Genomic DNA, 19,860 nt, shown 5'->3' on the forward strand with positions numbered 1-19,860 from the left:
AACAAGTAACTACAATTGCGAAACGATGATTCCAAGAAGATAGTAGACTGACATGCTGTTTTTTAAAAAAAGTGAACTTAACAGGTTTTGATATTTATTTACATCACAGTAGCTTCTACAGACCAAGGTCCTATTTGCTACATACTGTCACTGTCCCAAAGACCTTACACTCTGAGTAACCGACCACCCAGATTCATATTGACTTCCTGAAATAAACTTCTAATTAAGTAACTTTCTGTAGAATTATATTTTCCTAAGCTTAGCCCTCATATTACCAAGAAATTTAGTCCTTTAATTTTGTTGCTGTGAGTTCTCTGTGCTGAGATATTTTTGACACCTGTATATAAACCTAAAATGTCAAGAGAACTGAAATGCTTTCCCCCATAAACTCAATGCAGAAATGAGTGTGCAAGTGCTAGCTCTGCCTGCCTTCCTCCATAAACTGATGCAATTCAGTGACAGTAAATAGACAAATCTGATTCAATCTTGTGAAGTAAAATCGATAGTGGGATAACAGTCAAGAGCTTGGACCTTGCTTTTTTAAAAGTGGTTAGCTAGATATCTCTTGGAACTAAACTTCTGGCTCAGTCTCTTACTCTTCTGATGTAGAAACATTGAGGTCTCCTTCAGGTAAGAAAGCTACTCACTCTACTCTCCAAGGAGCTAGAGATCCCATTGCTTTGATTTTGAGATTGGTCCAGTATCCTTGACAAAAATCCCCTGAATGCACTTAAGCAAGCTAGTTACCTCCCTTGTTTCTGGCCTAGATGACTGCTTACTCCTTTGATTATTTCTAAAGCACTTCCAGTGGCTCAGAATGAAAGGCATTAAATTAGCTTCACAAAATCCTATGTGACTATTTCCCCGGGGGATTTGTTTTTTGGGGGGAGAGGGTCAATGGTTGGGACTGAGTGAAATATTAGGCTTTTATAATGGCAAAGGGTAGATGAGTATATCTTGGGTGTGAATTGGTAGTTTCATAGCCTTGTAAGTCTGCAAAAAAGTAAAAACATTACATTGTGGTATGCCAGTATACAGAGGGGAAAACTTAACTGTAGTGAACAGTACTTTCCCTTTAGATACAAAAATAACATGAAGACTTGACATTCATGGGGATAGGTGTTCTGAAAATGAGTGCCATGTTTACAGGCTCGTGTGTTGTCCTGACCTGTACTAGCATGCCTTTTTCTCTAGAGTCTAGTAAACCTTTAAAAAAAATAAATCTAAAAACAGCTTTTGTCTGCCGTTAATTATGCTATAGTTGCTGCCTGGACACATTTATGGAAAGTGGAATGGTTCCTGGGGTAGGGCAGTTATGTCAGTATCAAGGGTGTTTTCTCTTAAAGAACAGTTGGTTACTAGTATCAGTTGGTTACTGTTTGTACTGTTGCTTATGTCATCCATTTTGTCACAACCTGCACAGGAGTCCCATGCATATTTTTTCCTCATACTTTCTCCATTTACTTCTTCCCCACTTCCTGCCCCTTCCTCTAGTCCTATTCCCTCCCTTCTCTTGTGTGACTCGCTTTATGCCCCATATTTTGCTCTCCCATGGTCCTTCTCCCCTCCCCCTCGCTATGCTTCTGTCTCAGTGCTGTCCTGCATCTCCTCATTGTGTTTCTGTTCCCCACCGGGTCAGTGCACACTGACAAGTGGGACACAGCAACCTCTTTTCAGAGAAGCCTGTGGTGATTAAAATGGGGGCGCCCTGCCCCATCCCCATCACCCAGCCAAGCGCAGGCTGCCTGAGGCAAGAGCTGATTGGCCCCTGAGCGCGGGAAAGCCGTTATCCACGGGTTTTCCCCAATGGCGCAGCAGGGGCTAGGCAGCCACCCGCCGCTGACTGGCTGAAATTTGCCGCAGTTTTTCCCCCCCTCCCTCCCTCCCCTCCAGCCTCGTGCGCAGCCGGCGCGCGGGGATTAAGCTTTGAAGTGGCACGAGCGCTTCCCCCTCGGCTCCAACGGTCGCTCCCGAGCCCCTCCGCTTCCCGCCCCCGCCCTTTTGCCCCACTGTGGCTCAATGATTTATTTTTGTCGGGGAAGAGGGAGGAGGGGTGAAACTCCCGCCCGGTGCCATAAATTCCACCTTTGAACCGCCATTTGCTACATAATGTCCGAAAAATAAATTAATTCCTGTCAGCTGGTTAATATTTTTCATCCCCCACCTCCCCCAACCCTGAACTTTCTCCTCAAATCTTGACTGAAAAATGTGATTTTTGTAGTGGGCGAGAGAGCTCAAGGATTGTTTTAAATAATCATTTCCCTCATAGTTTTAAAAGTTAAGTTTAATTTGTCAGTTGCTGCCTGGTTTAACCAAATATCAGAAAAGGGCAAATTCTGTCAAGTACACAGTTTACAAAATATCCTCACCACCCAGATCTGCTCCCTACCTGTGAGTTTGTTGCTGGTCTGCTGGGAGATTCTGAGGCCAATCAGTCCTCCACCTTTCCTCTCAATAAGTACTGGCAAGATGTCATAACTCCCTCATAGGCACACTTGGGCACTATGGCTTTTATCCCCGGTGGGACAGGCACCCTATTCTTGTTTCTCCTACTTGCTAGCTGTTTTAATCTCACCCCAGGTAATATTTCACCCATGGGGTATATTTTAATTTGGATATAAATAACTGCTGAAGGACCAGTCACTGTTGCCAATCTCACACAAAAATTACTAGATTGTCTTGAAAATCATGATTTTTAAAAAGAAAATAAAAATTCTGTTTTTTGGTTGTTTTTTTTTTTGTTTGTTTTTGTCTTCTGGTGCTGTAGCCTTTACGGGTAATGTTTTCAATCTTCTCTCTGCAATTGTGAGAGCTAGAAATACACTTTTTAGAAGACAGAAGCTGAGATTCTCATATAATCACATGAATTCAGGAGCTGGGGCTTAAAGAAAAGCATCAAATATTGTGAGATTTGTGATAAAGTTGTGAGAACTGACAACTCTAAAAGCCCCCAGGTCCTTACAAGCAAGATGGGTAGCACGTTTTGAGCTTGGCAGCACCTGGTTTGGGGAAGAGGTGGTTAAAAGAAAATGGGATATATACCTGGTGTTGCTAAACGCGAATGTTAAAAAAATCATGAGTCAGGCCACAAAATAATAATGAAATTGGTTTAAAAATAGATTCAAACTAAAACAATGTTGGTTCCTTTTATTTGCCTTCTGGTTTCTGTGCATTTGGGATGCACTCGGTTCACATTTTCAATGTTTTCTCTAGCCATAAGGGCTAGAAACTTTAAATGAAGGTCAAAATTCTTCACTAATCACATGCCTCCAGGAAATGGGGCTTTAAAAAAATATTATGAGAGTTGGCAGCTCTATAAACCCATCTATGAAAGGGGGACCCTGGGAAAAAGCAGGGTCATAAGTGACTAGAAAAGCAGAGAGCAATCCCATTCTGTTATTGGAGCCTAATCTGATTTCCTTTAATGATAGACTCTCATTGATTTAAATGAGTTTAATTGGGCCATTGGAGATAGAGTAGCTCAGGAAAGAATTGCCTTCCATTTGGTCTTGCTGTTGGAGATGGTTAGTGTTGCTACCCTGATCCTTCAGCGGAACGTGAGGGATGGGGGAATTGAATGAGAACTTGCCTCTTGTGCTAGTCTCAGGATAGATGCTTGCTGTCTACTCCAGGCCTGCTGCCAACAGGGGAGGTGGGGAGTAAGTGACTTCTGCTGCTGAAAAAAGAGATTGGGCAAGTCTATGACTTAGAAATCCTGGCAGGGCTCCTAGCAATTGCTTGGAATTAAGTTCCTGCGTCAAGAGCAAAACATCTATCAAATTACATGTATCGGGTGATTGCAATTTGTCATATGGCTAACACAATTCAATGTTCCATTTATATTAAAATACACAAAAATGTACTAACATTCATGAGAATGGGAATGTCTCCAGTTTGCTAGTAGGTCAGACTAAAGTGGCTGGGGAGGGAGTTCTGAGTGTGCTGCAGTTCACATGGATCCAATACCCTACTTAATCACAAGAATAGAGCAATCTGGCACAGTAGAGAGAGATGACACCATGTTGTATGCATAGCTTCATGATCTGCATTTGTTGCTCAGTGGCCAGTCACCTAAAAAACTGGGATTTTATTGTGTTGTAGCCTTAATTTTCTAGGGCTGATGATTTTGCCTGGACAAAGAGAAACATTTAAACCATAGCATATGTTAAGCTTCAGTTTTGGACTTTCCACCTTGACCATGTCCTTTTTTAAAAAATAACTGAGATGAGGAAACCCTATCCTCATGCCTCTTAACTTGCCTGCCAAAAATGAGGGAAGATCCAAAAATAAATTGAATGGACCCCAGGACAAATCAAAAGAAAACCACATATTACATAAAAGCTGGCAGCTTATGGCATTGGGGAAAGGGAGCCTATCCCAGAAAATGAAATGGATTCAGGTTACATATTTTTTTTGTGTTAGAGAGAAGTTACTTTTGCCATTTTTATGTGGTGCTTTAAAACAATATACATGATGTGTTCTAGTATTTACTAGTTCTTCTTTCAACAGTAAAGATAAAGTCAGATTAAAAATTTGCATTTATGCATTGCTGATGGTTGGGTAGCAAATGAAAGTTACTTGAATCCCAGTCTCTGAAGCACTGTCTGACAGCTCACACGCAGAATAGAAGGGTAAGTGGGAGAGGGCCTGTCTCTGCCATTTAGAGATTAGGATTCTAATTTTTCTGCAGCGCACAGATCATATGAGAGTGGAATGTGGGCGGGAAAGATAGGAGGCAGAGAATATTTTGAATGAGATGGGAGTAAAAGTATTTAGAAACGGGTTGGGAAGGGAAAAGAATGGTAAGGTAGTGCATTTGAACACAATAATAAAAAAGGAACCGGATTGGAAGCAAAATCTAGAGAGTGGTAGAAATGGAACAGATCCAGTGGTTAAAGGGGAGACAACCTGAGTGAGGGGTGAGAATTTAACACAGAAAGCAAGAACTGAGTAGGGAAAGAAGGAAACAAACGAGAACAGTAGACAGTGTCAATGCATAGAGTAACCAAAAAGAAGGCATGAGAAAGTGACAATACAGACTGGATGGAAAGAAAGAAATGGAGAAGGGTAACACGAAATTGGGGAGGATCAGAGGGGAGAGGTAATTCAGCAGAGAAGGAAGGAATAAATAAAACTGTACTGAGCACTCAATTAAAAATAATTTATTTGAATTTAGAGTAACTGTTGTAAATACTTGGGCACAGTTCTGACCTCAGTTAACCAAGTGCATCTCCCATTACATGCATTCTCTTCCATCCTTCCAGTGTGTCTGCTCCATTTTTGCAAGCAGGAAAGACTTCTGCTCTTTGATGCAAACACTAACCAAATAAACAAGTAGGAGATATCCACCTTTGGAAAACGGTGTTTTCTTATGGATAAAAGAGGAACAAAATAAATTTTGAAAATTTTCTGCTAAAAGGACAGGATTAAATAGGGTTGCCAACTTTCCGATTGCAGAAAACTGAACCCCCCTGCCCCACCCTCTACCCCAGTCCTTCTCCAAGGCCCCACCCCTGCTCACTCCATCCCCCCTCCCTCCATTGCTTGCTCTCCTCCACCCTTTCTCATTTTCGCTGGGCTGGGCAGAGGGGTGGGGTGTGGGAGGGGGTGAGGACTCGGGGGTGGGGCAGAAATGAGGGGTTTGGAGTGTGGGAGCAGCTCCGGGCTGGGTCAGGGGGATAGGGTGTGGGAGGGGTACGGGCTCTGGGCTGGGGGTGTTAGCTCTGGTGTGGGGCTGGGGCTGAAGGGTTCGGAGTGCAGGAGGGGGTGCGGGCTCTGGGAGGGAGTTTGGGCATGGAAGGGGGCACAGGGCTGGGATGGGGGGAGGGGGCATGGGGTGCAGGCTCTGGGAGGGAGTTTGGGTGCGGGGGGGTCTCAGGGCTGGGGCAGGAGGTAGGGGTTTGTGAGGGGGTGTAGGCTCTCGGAGGTAGTTTGGGTGTGGGAGGGGATTCAGGGCTAAGGCAGGGGGTTGGGGTGCAGGAGGGGATTTGGGGTGCCGGCTCCAGGCGGTGTTTACCTCAGACAGCTTCCAGACGCAGCCGACATTTCCCCCCAGCTCCTAGGCAGAGGCACAACCAATGGACTCTGCCTGCCCCCATCCGCAGGCGCCACCCCCACAGTTCTCATTGGCCGTGGTTCCTTGCCAATGAGAGCTGCGGAGCCGGCACTTGGGGCAGGGACAGCGAACGGAGCTCCCCTGGCCACGCCTCTGACTTGGAGATGGAGGGAAATGCCGGCCACTTCCGGGAGCTGCACAGAGCCAGGGTAGGCAAGGAGCCTGCCTTAGCCCCGCTGCGCTGCTGACTGGACTTTTAATGGTTTGGTCAGCGGTGCTGACCGGAGCCACCAGGATCTCTTTTCAACCAGGCATTCCAGTCAAAAACCAGATGCCTGGCAACCCAAGGATTAAAACATCAAAGACACATGAAAGGATTTAAGACCACCTAAATGATAGTAAACTACACAACTGGAAAATTAGTAAAATTAAAAGGAAGATTCCATGTTTTTGAAAATTAATTTTATAACATTGATTATACAACTCAATATATATAATAAAATGGAGACTGGATTCAGAATTTACAACTGCTGAGTGATTGTATGTTCTAATTAACAAAGGATGGAAAATGTTTAAGCATCAAATGAAAGTATTTGGAAAGAGTGTCAAATAAGATTTCTTACAAATATCCTTCTAAACTATGCAACTTTCCCTTTTCTCTCAGGTCACAAGACTGCATACCAGGTAAAATCTTTATTATTATTTATTAGGCAGAAATCAAGGATATATTAAAACATAGTTGTAATCAGAGAAGTGACTATTAAAAACCTTCTTACTCTAAATTTCTGCTTTTTGTGCACCTTCAATTTCAATCTGTTTACTTACTGGACACAAACAAATTTTAAATACTGTTAGCACTGCAGAGCCAATACAGTTTTATTTGAAAGAGATATATGCATTGTCAACAGAATCATCAGTTAAATTCTGAGTTTAGGATCTTTTGTACTAGTTAGTGATGATGTAAGGAGGCAGTAATAATGCAGTTGGATTTTCAGGTCACAGTGCTGGTTATAGAAAAATCATTTTGATATATGTACTGAACACACTGGATCTGGTCATACTTGAGGGAGAGTTACATATGGGACACCACAATGTGATTTTTAGAGTCAATTTTTTGACTATAGCAACATTTTTAAGGTATATTCTCCCTATGTAATGAAAGTGATTAAGCAAATCATTAACCAAATGTCATGCTTCAGATGAACTTTGTTTTGCTGAAAGTATCTTTTTTATTATCTTACATTTTAAAAAGTTCAGTTTAAAAACAAAAGGTTGCTCCTGGATAAAGACCCAGTGTTTCCAGCTGTTGTAAACCTTTAAACAACTATAAGCCCTTCTATATATAATTACTTGATAGCACAGCTGAGTTGTTTAGGCTTTTGGAAAGAAACTCAAAGGTTTAGGTAAGCTTGTGTGTAGACTGAGTTCTGTGATGCACTTTGTGAGCAAGAATGATGAAAAGATTTCCCCATTTTTCAGACTCCACTGAAACTGATGGGGTTTCATGATGGATGAATTTAACCTAGCATCTAGATCAGGGGTAGGCAACCTATGGCACGCGTGCCAAAGGCAGCACACAAGTTGATTTTTAGTGGCATTCACACTGCCTGGGTCCTGGCCACCGGTCCAGGGTGTGGCTCTGCATTTTAATTTAATTTTAAATGAAGCTTCTTAAACATTTTAAAACCTTATTTAGTTTATGTACAACAATAGTTTAGTTATATATTATCGACTTATAGAAAGAGACCTTCTAAAAACGTTAAAATGTATGACTGGCACACAAAACTTTAAATTAGAGTGAATAAATGAAGACTCGGCACATCGCTTCTGAAAGGTTGCCGACCCCTGATCTAGATAGTATACTCAAGCACTTTAAACTTTTATTATAGCACTTCATTTAAGTTAACTGATAGGTTCACACACATTTAATAATAATGTCCTTATGTTTATATTATAACTCTTACGTATTTTGATTTTAAAATACTTATAAAATTCACAATATCACAGGTAAATCAGTGACAGCTTCTTTCATCAGAAAGAACCCAAGATACTTTAAAAATGGAGATGACACAAATTGTATTCAGGAATTACTTCATCTACTGTTGAAATTCAGCCAGTGTTTAGCAGCATGCAACAATAATACTTAAATTTAGTAAAGCAAGTGGAAAGTATCTTCTAAAAATGAAACTGGAAAGGAGAGTTTAGGTAGGAAGAATAGGAGTGTCCATATTGGAATTTATTCAGGACATCAGGGTTAACATGCTTTAGCAGAATAATCATGGGATCTTTAACAACAGTAAATTGCTATGAACTTATTTTATACCTTCTGTGTATTTTGCAGTACAGTGCTCTACAACAGAGCATTTGATTAAGCACTGATTCTAAAGAAAGAATACCAGATATTTAAAGACCAATACTACTTCCAGAAAGTTCCTTAGGTTTCTCACATCCAAATTATGGCTCAGTCCATCCCGGCTTTTACGATGATTCTGTCAGATCTCACAATTACTATTGAATTTAGATTTTTGATAGCATAGGTCCTGGAACTAGGGGTGTTGTGGGTGCTGCAGCACCCCCTGGCTTGAAGTGGTTTCCATTATATGTAGGGTTTACAGTTTGGTTCAATGGCTCTCAGCACCCCAACTATAAAAATTGTTCCAGTACCCCTGTTTGATAGTTGTATTTACATTTTCTTTTGAGTGAAACAAACACATTCACTCATCTCAATTGATTAGACTCTTCCTGTTGGTATGCATACTTCCACCTTTTCATGTTCTCTGTATGTATAAATATCTCCTGTCTGTGTGTTCCATTCTATGCATCCGAAGAAGTGAGCTGTAGCTCACGAAAGCTCATGCTGAAATAAATTTGTTAGTCTTTAAAGTGCCACAAGTACTCCTGTTCTTTTTACATTCACTACTGCCTTTAGAAGTGTAAACACAGACTAACACGGCTACTCTTAGTCTCTAAGGTGCCACAAGTACTCCTATGCTTTTTACAGTATTTCCTGAATCACTTATGTTTTTTAAAGGTCAAATTAACACAGATTGACAGCTTTAAAACTGATTTAATGAAGTCAAGAAGATCTAGACCTGATATTATCATAATGCCAAAGGAATCAGGTAAAGTAGATCATATTGTTCTTGTCTGAGACTATCATTTGAATATATAACGCACCGAAGACTAAAATTGGTAGGAGTGTCTAAATCTGTTTTGTATGTGTTTTAGTGGCATAAGCACTCTTATTAAAGATAATGCTGTATTGTGTTACCTTTTTTTATTTGTTTATTCTATTCAGGGGCGGCTCTAGGAATTCCGCTGCCCCAAGCAGGGCGGCACGCTGCGGGGCGCGCTCTGGCGGTTGCCGGTCCCGCGGCTCCGGGGGACCTCTTGCAGACGTGCCTGCGGAGGGTCCGCTGGTCCCGCGGCTCTAGTGGACCTCCCGCAGGCACGCCTGCGGATGCTCCACTGGAGCCGTGGGACCAGGGACCAGCGGACCCTCCGCAGTCATGCCTGCGGGAGGTCCGCCGGAGCTGCCTGCCACCCTCCCGGCAAAATGCCGCCCCAAGCGCGCGCTTGGCGCGCTGGGGTCTGGAGCCGGCCCTGATTCTATTAATGATTGCTTGGAACTTTGATGCTTCTTAATTAAAGGGACTAGCTCGAAACATAGTGATATTCAAGTTTGGGGCTTCTTTTGTTCTGAGTAGCGACTATTTGTTCTGTGGTGATTCTGAGATGTGGCTAAGGATCAGTTTAGGCTTCTTAATTACAAAACTGTGTTTTGGTAAATTTGATTCAGGACTCCTGAAACCTAGATACTGATTGGCACAATAGTTATGAATTTAAAATGCTTTGAATATTATCCTTACAACCTTCTTGATGTCTTGAGATATTTTGGGGTTTGTGGGAGCCCAGCACAAATTAGACCAGTCTCATTTATGCTAGAGATCTAGCCTGGCACAGAGCAGCTCCACTGTACATAAAAAGGGCAGTACTGTTCAGAAATGGAACTCTAGTTTGGAAACATTATTACATACACTTGTTAATAGAGTAATCTCAATGTGAATATAAGCACTGTTACTCAAGAAGTGAACGGTTGCAAAGACAAATTGTCCCCTGCTGATACTGCCTCATTCTGAGCAAATTGTACCTACTTATGATAGAGCTCTTAGTGTTCTGTCTCTCTTACACTGTGGCAATACTTGTATAACTCATCAAGCCAATAAAGTATTACTGAATTGAAATAAAATTAATTGAATTGATTTTGGTTGCCTGTCTGTGTGACTGGGGCATTACAAATACTGATGGAGGGGAAGTGCAAAAATAAAGGTGAGGTAAGTCTTCTGACAGGAGGAGATGGAACAGCTGGGGAAGATGCTAAGGACAGCCATGGGGTATGAAGGCAGGGGTTCTGGAGGCCCTGCTGTGACTTCTTATCCTTAGTCTGTAAATCCGGACTGCAGCTTTTATCTAATACAGTCTTGGCTTCATTGCAGCAAAATGCCTTCTCTATCTGTAGTAAACAAAATGCCTTCCTTACATTATCATAAAATGCATTCATCATCAAATGTATTTGTTGTCAATACATGGTATAAATGGAAGTAGTTATGGAATAAGCTGTACTTTATTGTGTAAATGTTAAATTAAACACATATCCTATACTAATTAGTTTTACATTTCTAATTTCTAGCAATATTAAACCAGAGGGGCACAAAAATGTTATAAAATCAGTGTACATGAAAAACAATATATATTTTAAAACGCTTCTAATTTTATTAAACCTATTCAATGGAATCACTTAAAGCTTTCACATTAAGTAAAATATTTGATCCCATTAAAAAGCACTATGAGTTTGGGAAGTAATTTTTTTCCCCTACAGAACTGATTAAATAAATTCACACTTTAACTATATTTTTCAAGATTTCTTTTACTATGGAGTCACTACTAGCTTCTTCATAATATATATAAAATGAGGTTAAGGTACCTAATTGACTCTGCATAGTTCTGAACCCCTTTGTAATGTCCAGGCAGAGTCCTCCTTTTATCCAGCCCATTTAAAAACATATAAAATGTTCAGATGTATTCTAAACAAATATACTTTATCAAATAATTTCCAAAAATGAATGTACACTCAAGCTATTGTTTGTTTGATATATTTAGTGCATCCCTATGACAGTTTTTTTTATGATGACTTATTTCAATAGAGGAGGAATTATTGACATCACATATGCACCAGAGCAATGAAGAAGTTAATGAAATGATGTCGAAGATTCTGGGAGATTTGGAACCAACAGAATTAATACTTAGGAAACAGTTACCTTTGAAGGTAAGAATGGAAAGTTAGATACAATTACCAAATACAATGTAAAGACTGATCATTCTATTACTTGGACCAAGCACAGAGGACACATTGTGGCTGATTTCCCCCATTTTGTGCAGATGAGGGTTAAGGGTGTGTGAGTAGGGAGGCATAGGTCATGAGTGGTGGATAAAACAGGCCAGGGAGCCACTGCTGCGGTACACTGGAGTGGGGCTCCTCGGGCCAGCCCAGGGCTGTGGCTGCTTGGGCTGGCCTGAGGCTCCTCTGGTGGTGGGAGTGGGGAAGGGTGCCTTGGGGTTCCAGATGGCCCAGGGCTTCTCTGGCTGGGGGGGCAGGGGACTCAGAGCTCCTGCCCCAGAGACTGGGGTCTCATGCGGAAGGGGCAGGGCTGCAGGGATATCCTCCCCATGCCTGGAAACATGCTTTTAATAGAAGATTTGGGGCCAACCACCATTGTATTTTATTTAGAATTTGTGTTTCTAACAAATAAACCAGTAAATTTTCTTAAATCCATTCTTCCGCTGGTATCTCTGTGTAGAGGATTTGTACACAGAGAACTATTAGAAGATCTGCACATAAATCCAAAGCTTCAGAACTTAAGTGGCTATTCAACTTTTGTGCTGCTCTATTTTGTGTTGCAAATTTGTAAAAATAATGCAAGTATTACTTAAACCTAGTAACATAAAAAATGCAACTAAGCCCCATAAATTTGTGACAAATGAATTCCAGCATCTATAATAAGTGATGAATATTGTACATGTATTATTGGCTGCACAATAAATTTCTCTGTATAAATAATAAATATACAATAATACTTCTGTAAACAACCTATTCTTAATTAAATTATTTTAATTTATTTTAGTACAATAGCAGCCTCACACTCACCCTCCAAATGTGGTATGAAAAAATGTCTATTAAAGAGTTGTTCTAGTGATATAAGATGGCGATTCTCTGGGTGGGGTTCTGTGACCTGCAATGTGCAGGACGTCAGACATGATCACAATGGTCCATTTAACATTCCTGTGGTGGGAAGAACACCTCAATAGCCCAACACTGTGGCATTTAATTTCAGAAAGGGGAACTATGCAAAAATGAGGAGGTTAGTTAAACAGAAATTAAAAGGTACAGTGACTAGAGGGAAATCCCTGCAAGCTGCATGGACACTTTTCAAAGACACCATAATAGAGGCCCAACTTAAACGTATACCTCAAATTAAAAAACACAGTAAAAGAACTAAAAAAGAACCACTGTGGCTTAACAGCCATGTAAAAGAAACAGTGAGAGATAAAAAAGCATCTTTTAAAAAGTGGAAGTCAAATCCTAGTGAGGTAAATAAAAAGGAGCATAAACACTGCCAAATTAAGTGTAAAAATGTAATAAGAAATGCCAAAAAGGAGTTTGAAGAACAGACGATCAAGATAAAAAAGGAGCACTTAAAGACGATAAAATAATTGCGGAGAAACTAAATGAATTCTTTGCTTCAGTCTTCACGGCTGAGTATGTTAGGGAGATTCCCAAACCTGAGACATCCTTTGTAGGTGACAAATCTGAGGAATTGTCACAGATTGAAGTGTCACTAGAAGAGGTTTTGGAATGAATTGATAAACTTAACAGTAACAAGTCACCGGGACCAGATGACATTCACCCAAGAGTGCTGAAATAACTCAAAATATGAAATTGCGGAACTATTAACTATGGTTTGTAACCTATCCTTTAAATCGGCTTCTGGGCCCAGTGACTGGAAGATAGCTAATGTAACGCCAATATTTTAAAAGGGCTCTAGAGGTGATCCCGGCAATTACAGACTGGTAAGTCTAACGTCAGTACCGGGCAAATTAGTTGAAACAATAGTAAAGAATAAAATTGTCAGACACATAGAAGAACGTAAATTGTTGGGCAAAAGTCAACATGGTTTCTGTAAAGGGAAATCGTGTCTTACTAATCTATTAGAGTTCTTTGAAGGGGTCAACAAACATGTGGACAAGGGGGATCCAGTGGACATAGTGTACTTAGATTTTCAGAATCCTTTTACAAGGTCCCTCACCAAAGGCTCATACGTAAACTAAGTTGTCATCGGATAAGAGGGAAGATCCTTTCATGGATTTAGAACTGGTTGGAAGACAGGGAACAAAGAGTAGGAATAAATGGTAAATTTTCCGAATGGAGAGGGGTAGCTAGTGGTGTTCTCTAAGGGTCAGTCCTAGAACCAATCCTATTCAACTTATTCATAAATGATCTGGAGGAAGGGGTAAACAGTGAGGTGGCAAAGTTTGCAGATGATACTAAACTGCTCAAGATAGTTAAGACCAAAGCAGACTGTGAAGAACTTCAAAAATATCTCAAAAAACGAAGTGATTGGGCAACAAAATGGTAAATTAAATTTAATGTGGATAAATGTAAAGTAATGCACATTGGGAAAAATTACCCCAACTATACATACAATATGATGGGGGCTAATTTAGCTACAACTAATCAGGAAAGAGATCTTGGAGTCATCGTGGATAGTTCTCTGAAGACGTCCACGCAGTGTGCAGTGGCAGTCAAAAAAGCAAACAGGATGTTAGGAATCACTAAAAAAGGGATAGAGAATAAGATGGAGAATATCTTATTGCCCTTATATATATCCATGATATGCCCACATCTTGAATACTGTGTACAGATGTGGTCTCCTGATCTCAAAAAAGATATACTGGCATTTGAAAAGGTTCAGAGAAGGGCAACTAAAATGATTAGGGGTTTGGAACAGGTTCCATAAGAGGAGAAATTAAAGAGGCTAGGACTTTTCAGCTTGAAAAGAGGAGACTAAGGGGGGATATGATAGAGGTATATAAAATCATGAGTGGTGTGGAGAAAGTGAATAAGGAAAAGTTATTTACTTGTTCCCATAATATAAGAACTAGGGGGCACCAAATGAAAGCAGGTTTAAAACAAATAAAAGGAAGTTCTTCACACAGCACACAGTCAACCTGTGGAACTTCTTGCCTGAGGAGGTTGTGAAGGCTAGGACTATAACAGGGTTTAAAAGAGAACTAGATAAATACATGGCGGTTAAGTCCATTAACAGCTATTAGCCAGGATGGGTAAGGAATGGTGTCCCTAGCCTCTGTTTGTCAGAGGGTGGAGATGGGTGGCAGGAGAGAGATCACTTGATCATTACCTGTTAGGTTCACTTCCTCTGGGGGATCTGGGATTGGCCACTATCGGTAGACAGGATACTGGGCTGGATGGACCTTTGGTCTGACCCAGTATGGCCATTCTTATGTTCTTACATTATGTTCTTCTGACCTTAAAGTCTGTGAGTCTATAACTATGGACTTAAGGGCCGGAGGACCTTATTTGCCTTGTTGGAATCAGAGCAAATGCCTAATCAATGACCATAGCTGAACTAATGTAAACCTCAAATGTAGATAAGGAAAACTCCTATATGTACTAGGGGAGCTTCCCTTCAGTTTCGGGTAGGAGTATGCGCCACTGGTGCAAATCATAGCTTTCCTTGTCTAAAGTCAGGGTTTGCAACAGTGCAGCTGCAGTGATAGCTGCAACCAGGATAAATTCTCAATGTAGATAAGGTCTGATTCTCTGCTTCCTTGTATCTTGTGTAGTCATTTACAATGTGCAAACTGAATGAAAGTAAGGTGTAAACTGCTGCCACTCTGATTTTGGTGATATTTTATATTCAATTTGCATATGTATAAATGACTACACAACCATCAATGTGAAGAATCAATATGTATATATTAAATTTAGTCTGTAGCTTGCAGACTGCTTATATGATTAAGATAAGCATTATGTGTTTTCTTAAAGCATTTGAACAAGAAAAACCCCAAAACACTTCAGAAACCAGGCAATAGTGTGTTTGTATGGGAATTTATTTTTTTTAATTGGAGAGATACCATCTCCTAGAACTGGAAGGGACCTTGAAAGGTCATCAAGTCTAGCCCCCTGCCTTCACTAGCAGGATCAAATACTGATTTTTGCCCCAGATCCCTAAGTAGCCTTCTTGAGGACTGAACTCACAACTCTGTGTTTAGCAGGCCAATGCTCAATTCACTGAGCTATTCTTCCCCACCAAAATTTACCTTAAACAAAAACAAAACAGCATAATTAACCTCTGGTACTCTACTACAAACTATCATTGTGGCTAAGAGTATAGCAGGATTTAAAAAATGGAATAGGGACATTTACATGAATAATGAGAACATCTACAGTTACATAAGTTAAGATTTTTTTTGTACAATTATAAACCTTCATGCTTCAGATTATAAACTGACCACAAATTTATGGATGTCAGGAAGCAGCTTCTACTGTTATTCCTAATCTTCTACAGTTGTTCCAAACTGTTAATTGTGGGATTTCTTGTTCATTTCTTTGGTAACAGCCACTGTCAAAGGCGGGATACTGGACTAGATGGAACAGTCCAGTATGACAATTCCTAGGTACCTTACAGATGTAAATAGGTAGTCTGTGACTTGCAGCAGATAGCAGATCTATCTATCTATTGTGATAAACTCAGGACAGATAGTTACAAGGGAGGGGGTAGAAATCAGTCTCAGAGGGTTAAAAGGCCCTCCTCCCTATCAACTGGGGGGCGGGGGTAACTACAGGTCAATCAGGTTCAGCTGAGAAGGGGTTGCCAGAGTATCAATTAGAATCAACTGAGAGGGAGCTACCTGAGGTTAATTAGGATCAGCTGATTCTAACTAAGGGCTGCCTGAGACCTTTTTAAACCCTCCCCTAGGAGGGGGGGAAGAAGGTGGAGAGAGAAGGAGCTTTGCTGCCAGTAGGGTAGGCGCAGCAAGACAGTGAGCCTCACTAAGAGGGGAAGCTGCATTCCCTCCCATAAGGGAGAAAAACATGCTAAAAAGACTGGTGGAGGGAAGGAATGGACTTCCCCTGTGCCACCAAGAGAGACTATTTTACCCAAGCCTGTCTTGCTAGGGCTAAAAGCAGCAGAGGCTGGGGAGACCGAGAAGGTGCCTTGCCACACTATCTAAATTACACACATGTACTATGGAGCGTACTAAAATTTATTATATATATTGTTTCTTTTTTAGAATCATCAGGAGATCATTACTCAGAAAAAGCAAAATACTTATGTAGACTCTGATGTTTCACAGAAGATTAGGTGGGCTTCTGAAAAAAGGAGAAGAATATCTTTGGAAAAAAGGAGGAAAAGATTTATTTTAGCAAAGTCGATACTAAGGGCCACAAGAAATGACAGCTGGATTTCCAGAAAATACAATAAAACACAAATATGTATGATAGAAAACAAACAGACCAGTAAAGGCAAACTGCAGGAACAAGATAGGAATATAAAGTTTAGAAATCAGAAACAAACACCTAAATATGTCAGAGGATTATATTCCAGTGCTGGAAAAGCCAAAAAACAACAAACATTAAAATATACTAAAAATATTAAGAACAGAAAAGCTAACTGGAGAAAAAATAACTCAACAAGTAATGCCAAGAAGGAGCAAATGTTAGTACTGAAGGAAAGAAGAAAAAGAGAAATATACATACAGAAAAGAGTAAAGGTTTTTAAAAATCCAGTAGTTCATGATAACTCATCCATCTATTTTACAGTTTATGGTACACCAGTTACTGTTCAGAATAAATTATCAAAAAGACTAAGGAGAAACCTAATTGGTTTTAGAAGAAATACAAGAGAAAGATCTTTAAATAATTTCTTGAAGAAATTTGGTGATTTTCTTAAATACCTTGCAAGACACAGAACAGTTGGTAATGAAAAAGTTACAGGAATTGATATTAGTCTTAAAATAAAAAAAAAACCAAATAAGTTTCATGTTCCCATGGGAACGCAAAAACCAAACTTGAAAATTCTAATATTATCAAAAAGTACTGCTCAGCCTCCAGGAATACTGTCCTTCCCAAAACATATGGGAAGAGCAGAAAATAAAAGAAAGATGTCACACATGAACTCTTGGAAAACTCCTCATTCTGTTTCTTTTCAAAAAATAAAACATAATTCTGAGCATAAATTCAGACTCAATACATTTAGAGCAAATGAACAGAATAGTGTTTTAAAAACCAAAGGAACAAAGAAACAGTAAAGCCAATGAAGAAAATAGAAAAGGGAATGGCAGAAAGGCCTAGAGGCACAAAATTATAGCTTTTATTCAAAGGTTTAAAAGATAAACAGATGAAAAAAAATCACTTTATAAAATTCACCACAAAATAGTAAATGTAGGGTTGATTACTAGAAAATCCCCATTCACAGCAAATTTGGAAGTACCAGAATGATGTCAACTCATTTTAAGAGACAGAAGACAAGTAATTGGCACAGAAAGGAAGCAAACACTGCTAGCCTAGTTACTCATTTGAAGCTGTCAGAAACAGTAAAACACATACCAAACAATTCTAACAGCAGATCAAAACAAATGCAACTTGGCCACATGCATGAACTGCTAAGAGAACTAAAGATATTCATTAGGATTTTACTACAGCAGATGCTGAAGCAGGCACAGAAAAATGTTAAGCATTTGACCAAAACTTCTGCCCAAACCCCCTCAGAAACTCCTTAACATGCCTCAATTTAAAAAATTCAGGAATAAAAAAAATTCCTGTGAAACACAGACTAAAATCTAAAAGTGTTGAGGTGAAATAAATTCTCACATTGCAAATTGGGAGGAAAAAAGCAAAATTAAACTCTATAAAAATATCTTCTTCTCAATTTTAGTCTCTAGGGGAGAAGGAAAAGAAACTTTGAAAAAGATGTGGATTTGAATTTTTTCTTTTCCTAGAAAAAATCATTAATTTGTTTAATAAAAATTCTTCAAGCTAATGTTATTCAGTCAAAGTGAACTCAAGTATTTTACCACCAAAATAAAATATTAGAAGTTTGTTAGTATTTAATGCTACTTTATTGAAAAATGGCTTTGTTTATCTAGACTTTTAAGTTCTTATTCAAATATATTGATCAGGGCCGCCCAGAGGATTCCGGGGGCCCGGGGTCTTCGGCGGCGGGGGGCCCCTTCTGTTCCGGGACCCGCCGCCGAAGTGCCCCGAAGACCTGCGGCGGGAGCCCCCCGCCGCCGAATTACCGCCGAAGCGCAGCCCGGTCTTCGGCAATTCGGCGGGGGGGTTTCCTGCCGCGGGCCTTCGGGGCACTTCGGCGGCGGGTCCCGGAACAGAAGGGGCCCCCCGCCGCCGAAGACCCCGGGCTGCGGTTCGGCGGCGGCGGCGGGTCCCGCTCCCCCCCCGCCCCGGCCTCAGCCTCTTACCCGAGCGTGTCTCCGGCGGGGCCTGAGCTCTGTCCCGCTCAGAGCCGCGTGGTGAGGGGGCGGGGCTGTGAGCTCCACGCCGAGCGGAGGCAGCTGCCCCGCCCTCTCCCCACGCCGCTCTGAGCGGGGCGGGGCTCAGGCCCCGTTGGAGCTCCCAGCCCCGCCCCCTCACCACGCGGCTCGGGGCGGGGCTCAGGGGCTCGGCCGGAGACTCGGCGCTTGATGCTGAGGCTCCAGGGGAGGGGCGGAGGCGGGAGCCTCCGCTCTTCTCTTGGGGGCCCCTGCGGAGCCCAGGGCCCGGGGCAAATTGCCCCCTTTGCCCCCCCCTCTGGGCGGCCCTGATATTGATTCTCTATGTTCATTCATATGTGTGTGTTATATCAAGCATATATAGTAGCTTTGATATAAGTTACTTTGGATAAACAGTAAGCAAGTCTATTAAAATAACATCGCATAAGTGCAGACTCTAAAAGGGTTGATTGCCCTTTAGGCTCTATTACAATATTTTCACTTGCATATTCTTGACTTTCTTTTTGTCTTTGTAACTTCTACACAGGTCAGTGGGCCAAATTCTGGCACTGCAAAATAGCCAGCCTCCAGAAAACCCAGAGCCAGCAATAGGAGCACAGGGCAGAAGTTGGCTGTACTTATTCTAGTCTCTTACAGTCACAATCAGAAAGCGGTTTCCCCACAGACTTTCCATGACTAGAGCTGCAGAAGGGGCTTTATATATGGTGTGATCTAATAGTCAGGGGATATGATTGAGATATCTATCCATTTATGCTCACTGATGTGGTCATGCCTTCCACTCATAGCCCCTCTGCAAATTATTCCCATCTTGTCTAGAAATAGACTGTCAGAAGGAACTGTGTCTGGGGTTGATTTTGGCTGGAATACACTTTTACATTAATGCTAAACTTCAAGGGGCAATAAGTGAAATAATTACTCTTAATATTAGCATAGTGAAATAATACTATATTAAGTCAAAGTACACAATCAAATGTACAATGTTAATTCTTGAAATCAAGAGGGTCAATTAGTCTTCAGCGGATGGGCCACTTTAAAAAATGATGGGTCATACGCTGAATATTCATTCAAATTTTCTTCCAAAGATAGTGTTGAATGGAATTCAACTTTAATGAATCATCTTACCAACATGCTGAGAACTTGCTATCACAGAGCAGCTACTGGTCTTTGTTGAAAACACTATCAAATGTAATATAGCCTTTTAATACTAACCTATC

At 40.9% G+C, this 19,860-nt stretch overlaps 1 protein-coding gene across 1 annotated transcript; it reads left to right on the forward strand.

The window, feature by feature from the left end:
• The first annotated feature begins 592 nt into the window (after positions 1-592).
• Positions 593-18,305, forward strand: LOC123351542. The gene is made up of 5 exons (XM_044990940.1): positions 593-630; positions 6,720-6,739; positions 9,087-9,177; positions 11,260-11,381; positions 16,430-18,305. The coding sequence occupies exons 3-5, from the start codon at positions 9,126-9,128 to the stop codon at positions 17,444-17,446; spliced, it is 1,191 nt and encodes a 396-aa protein (XP_044846875.1). The 5' UTR covers positions 593-630; positions 6,720-6,739; positions 9,087-9,125; the 3' UTR covers positions 17,447-18,305.
• Positions 18,306-19,860: the final 1,555 nt, after the last annotated feature.

The sequence above is a fragment of the Mauremys mutica genome, chromosome 17, assembly GCF_020497125.1.
Source record: "Mauremys mutica isolate MM-2020 ecotype Southern chromosome 17, ASM2049712v1, whole genome shotgun sequence".
Classification (NCBI taxonomy): Eukaryota; Metazoa; Chordata; order Testudines; family Geoemydidae; genus Mauremys; species Mauremys mutica.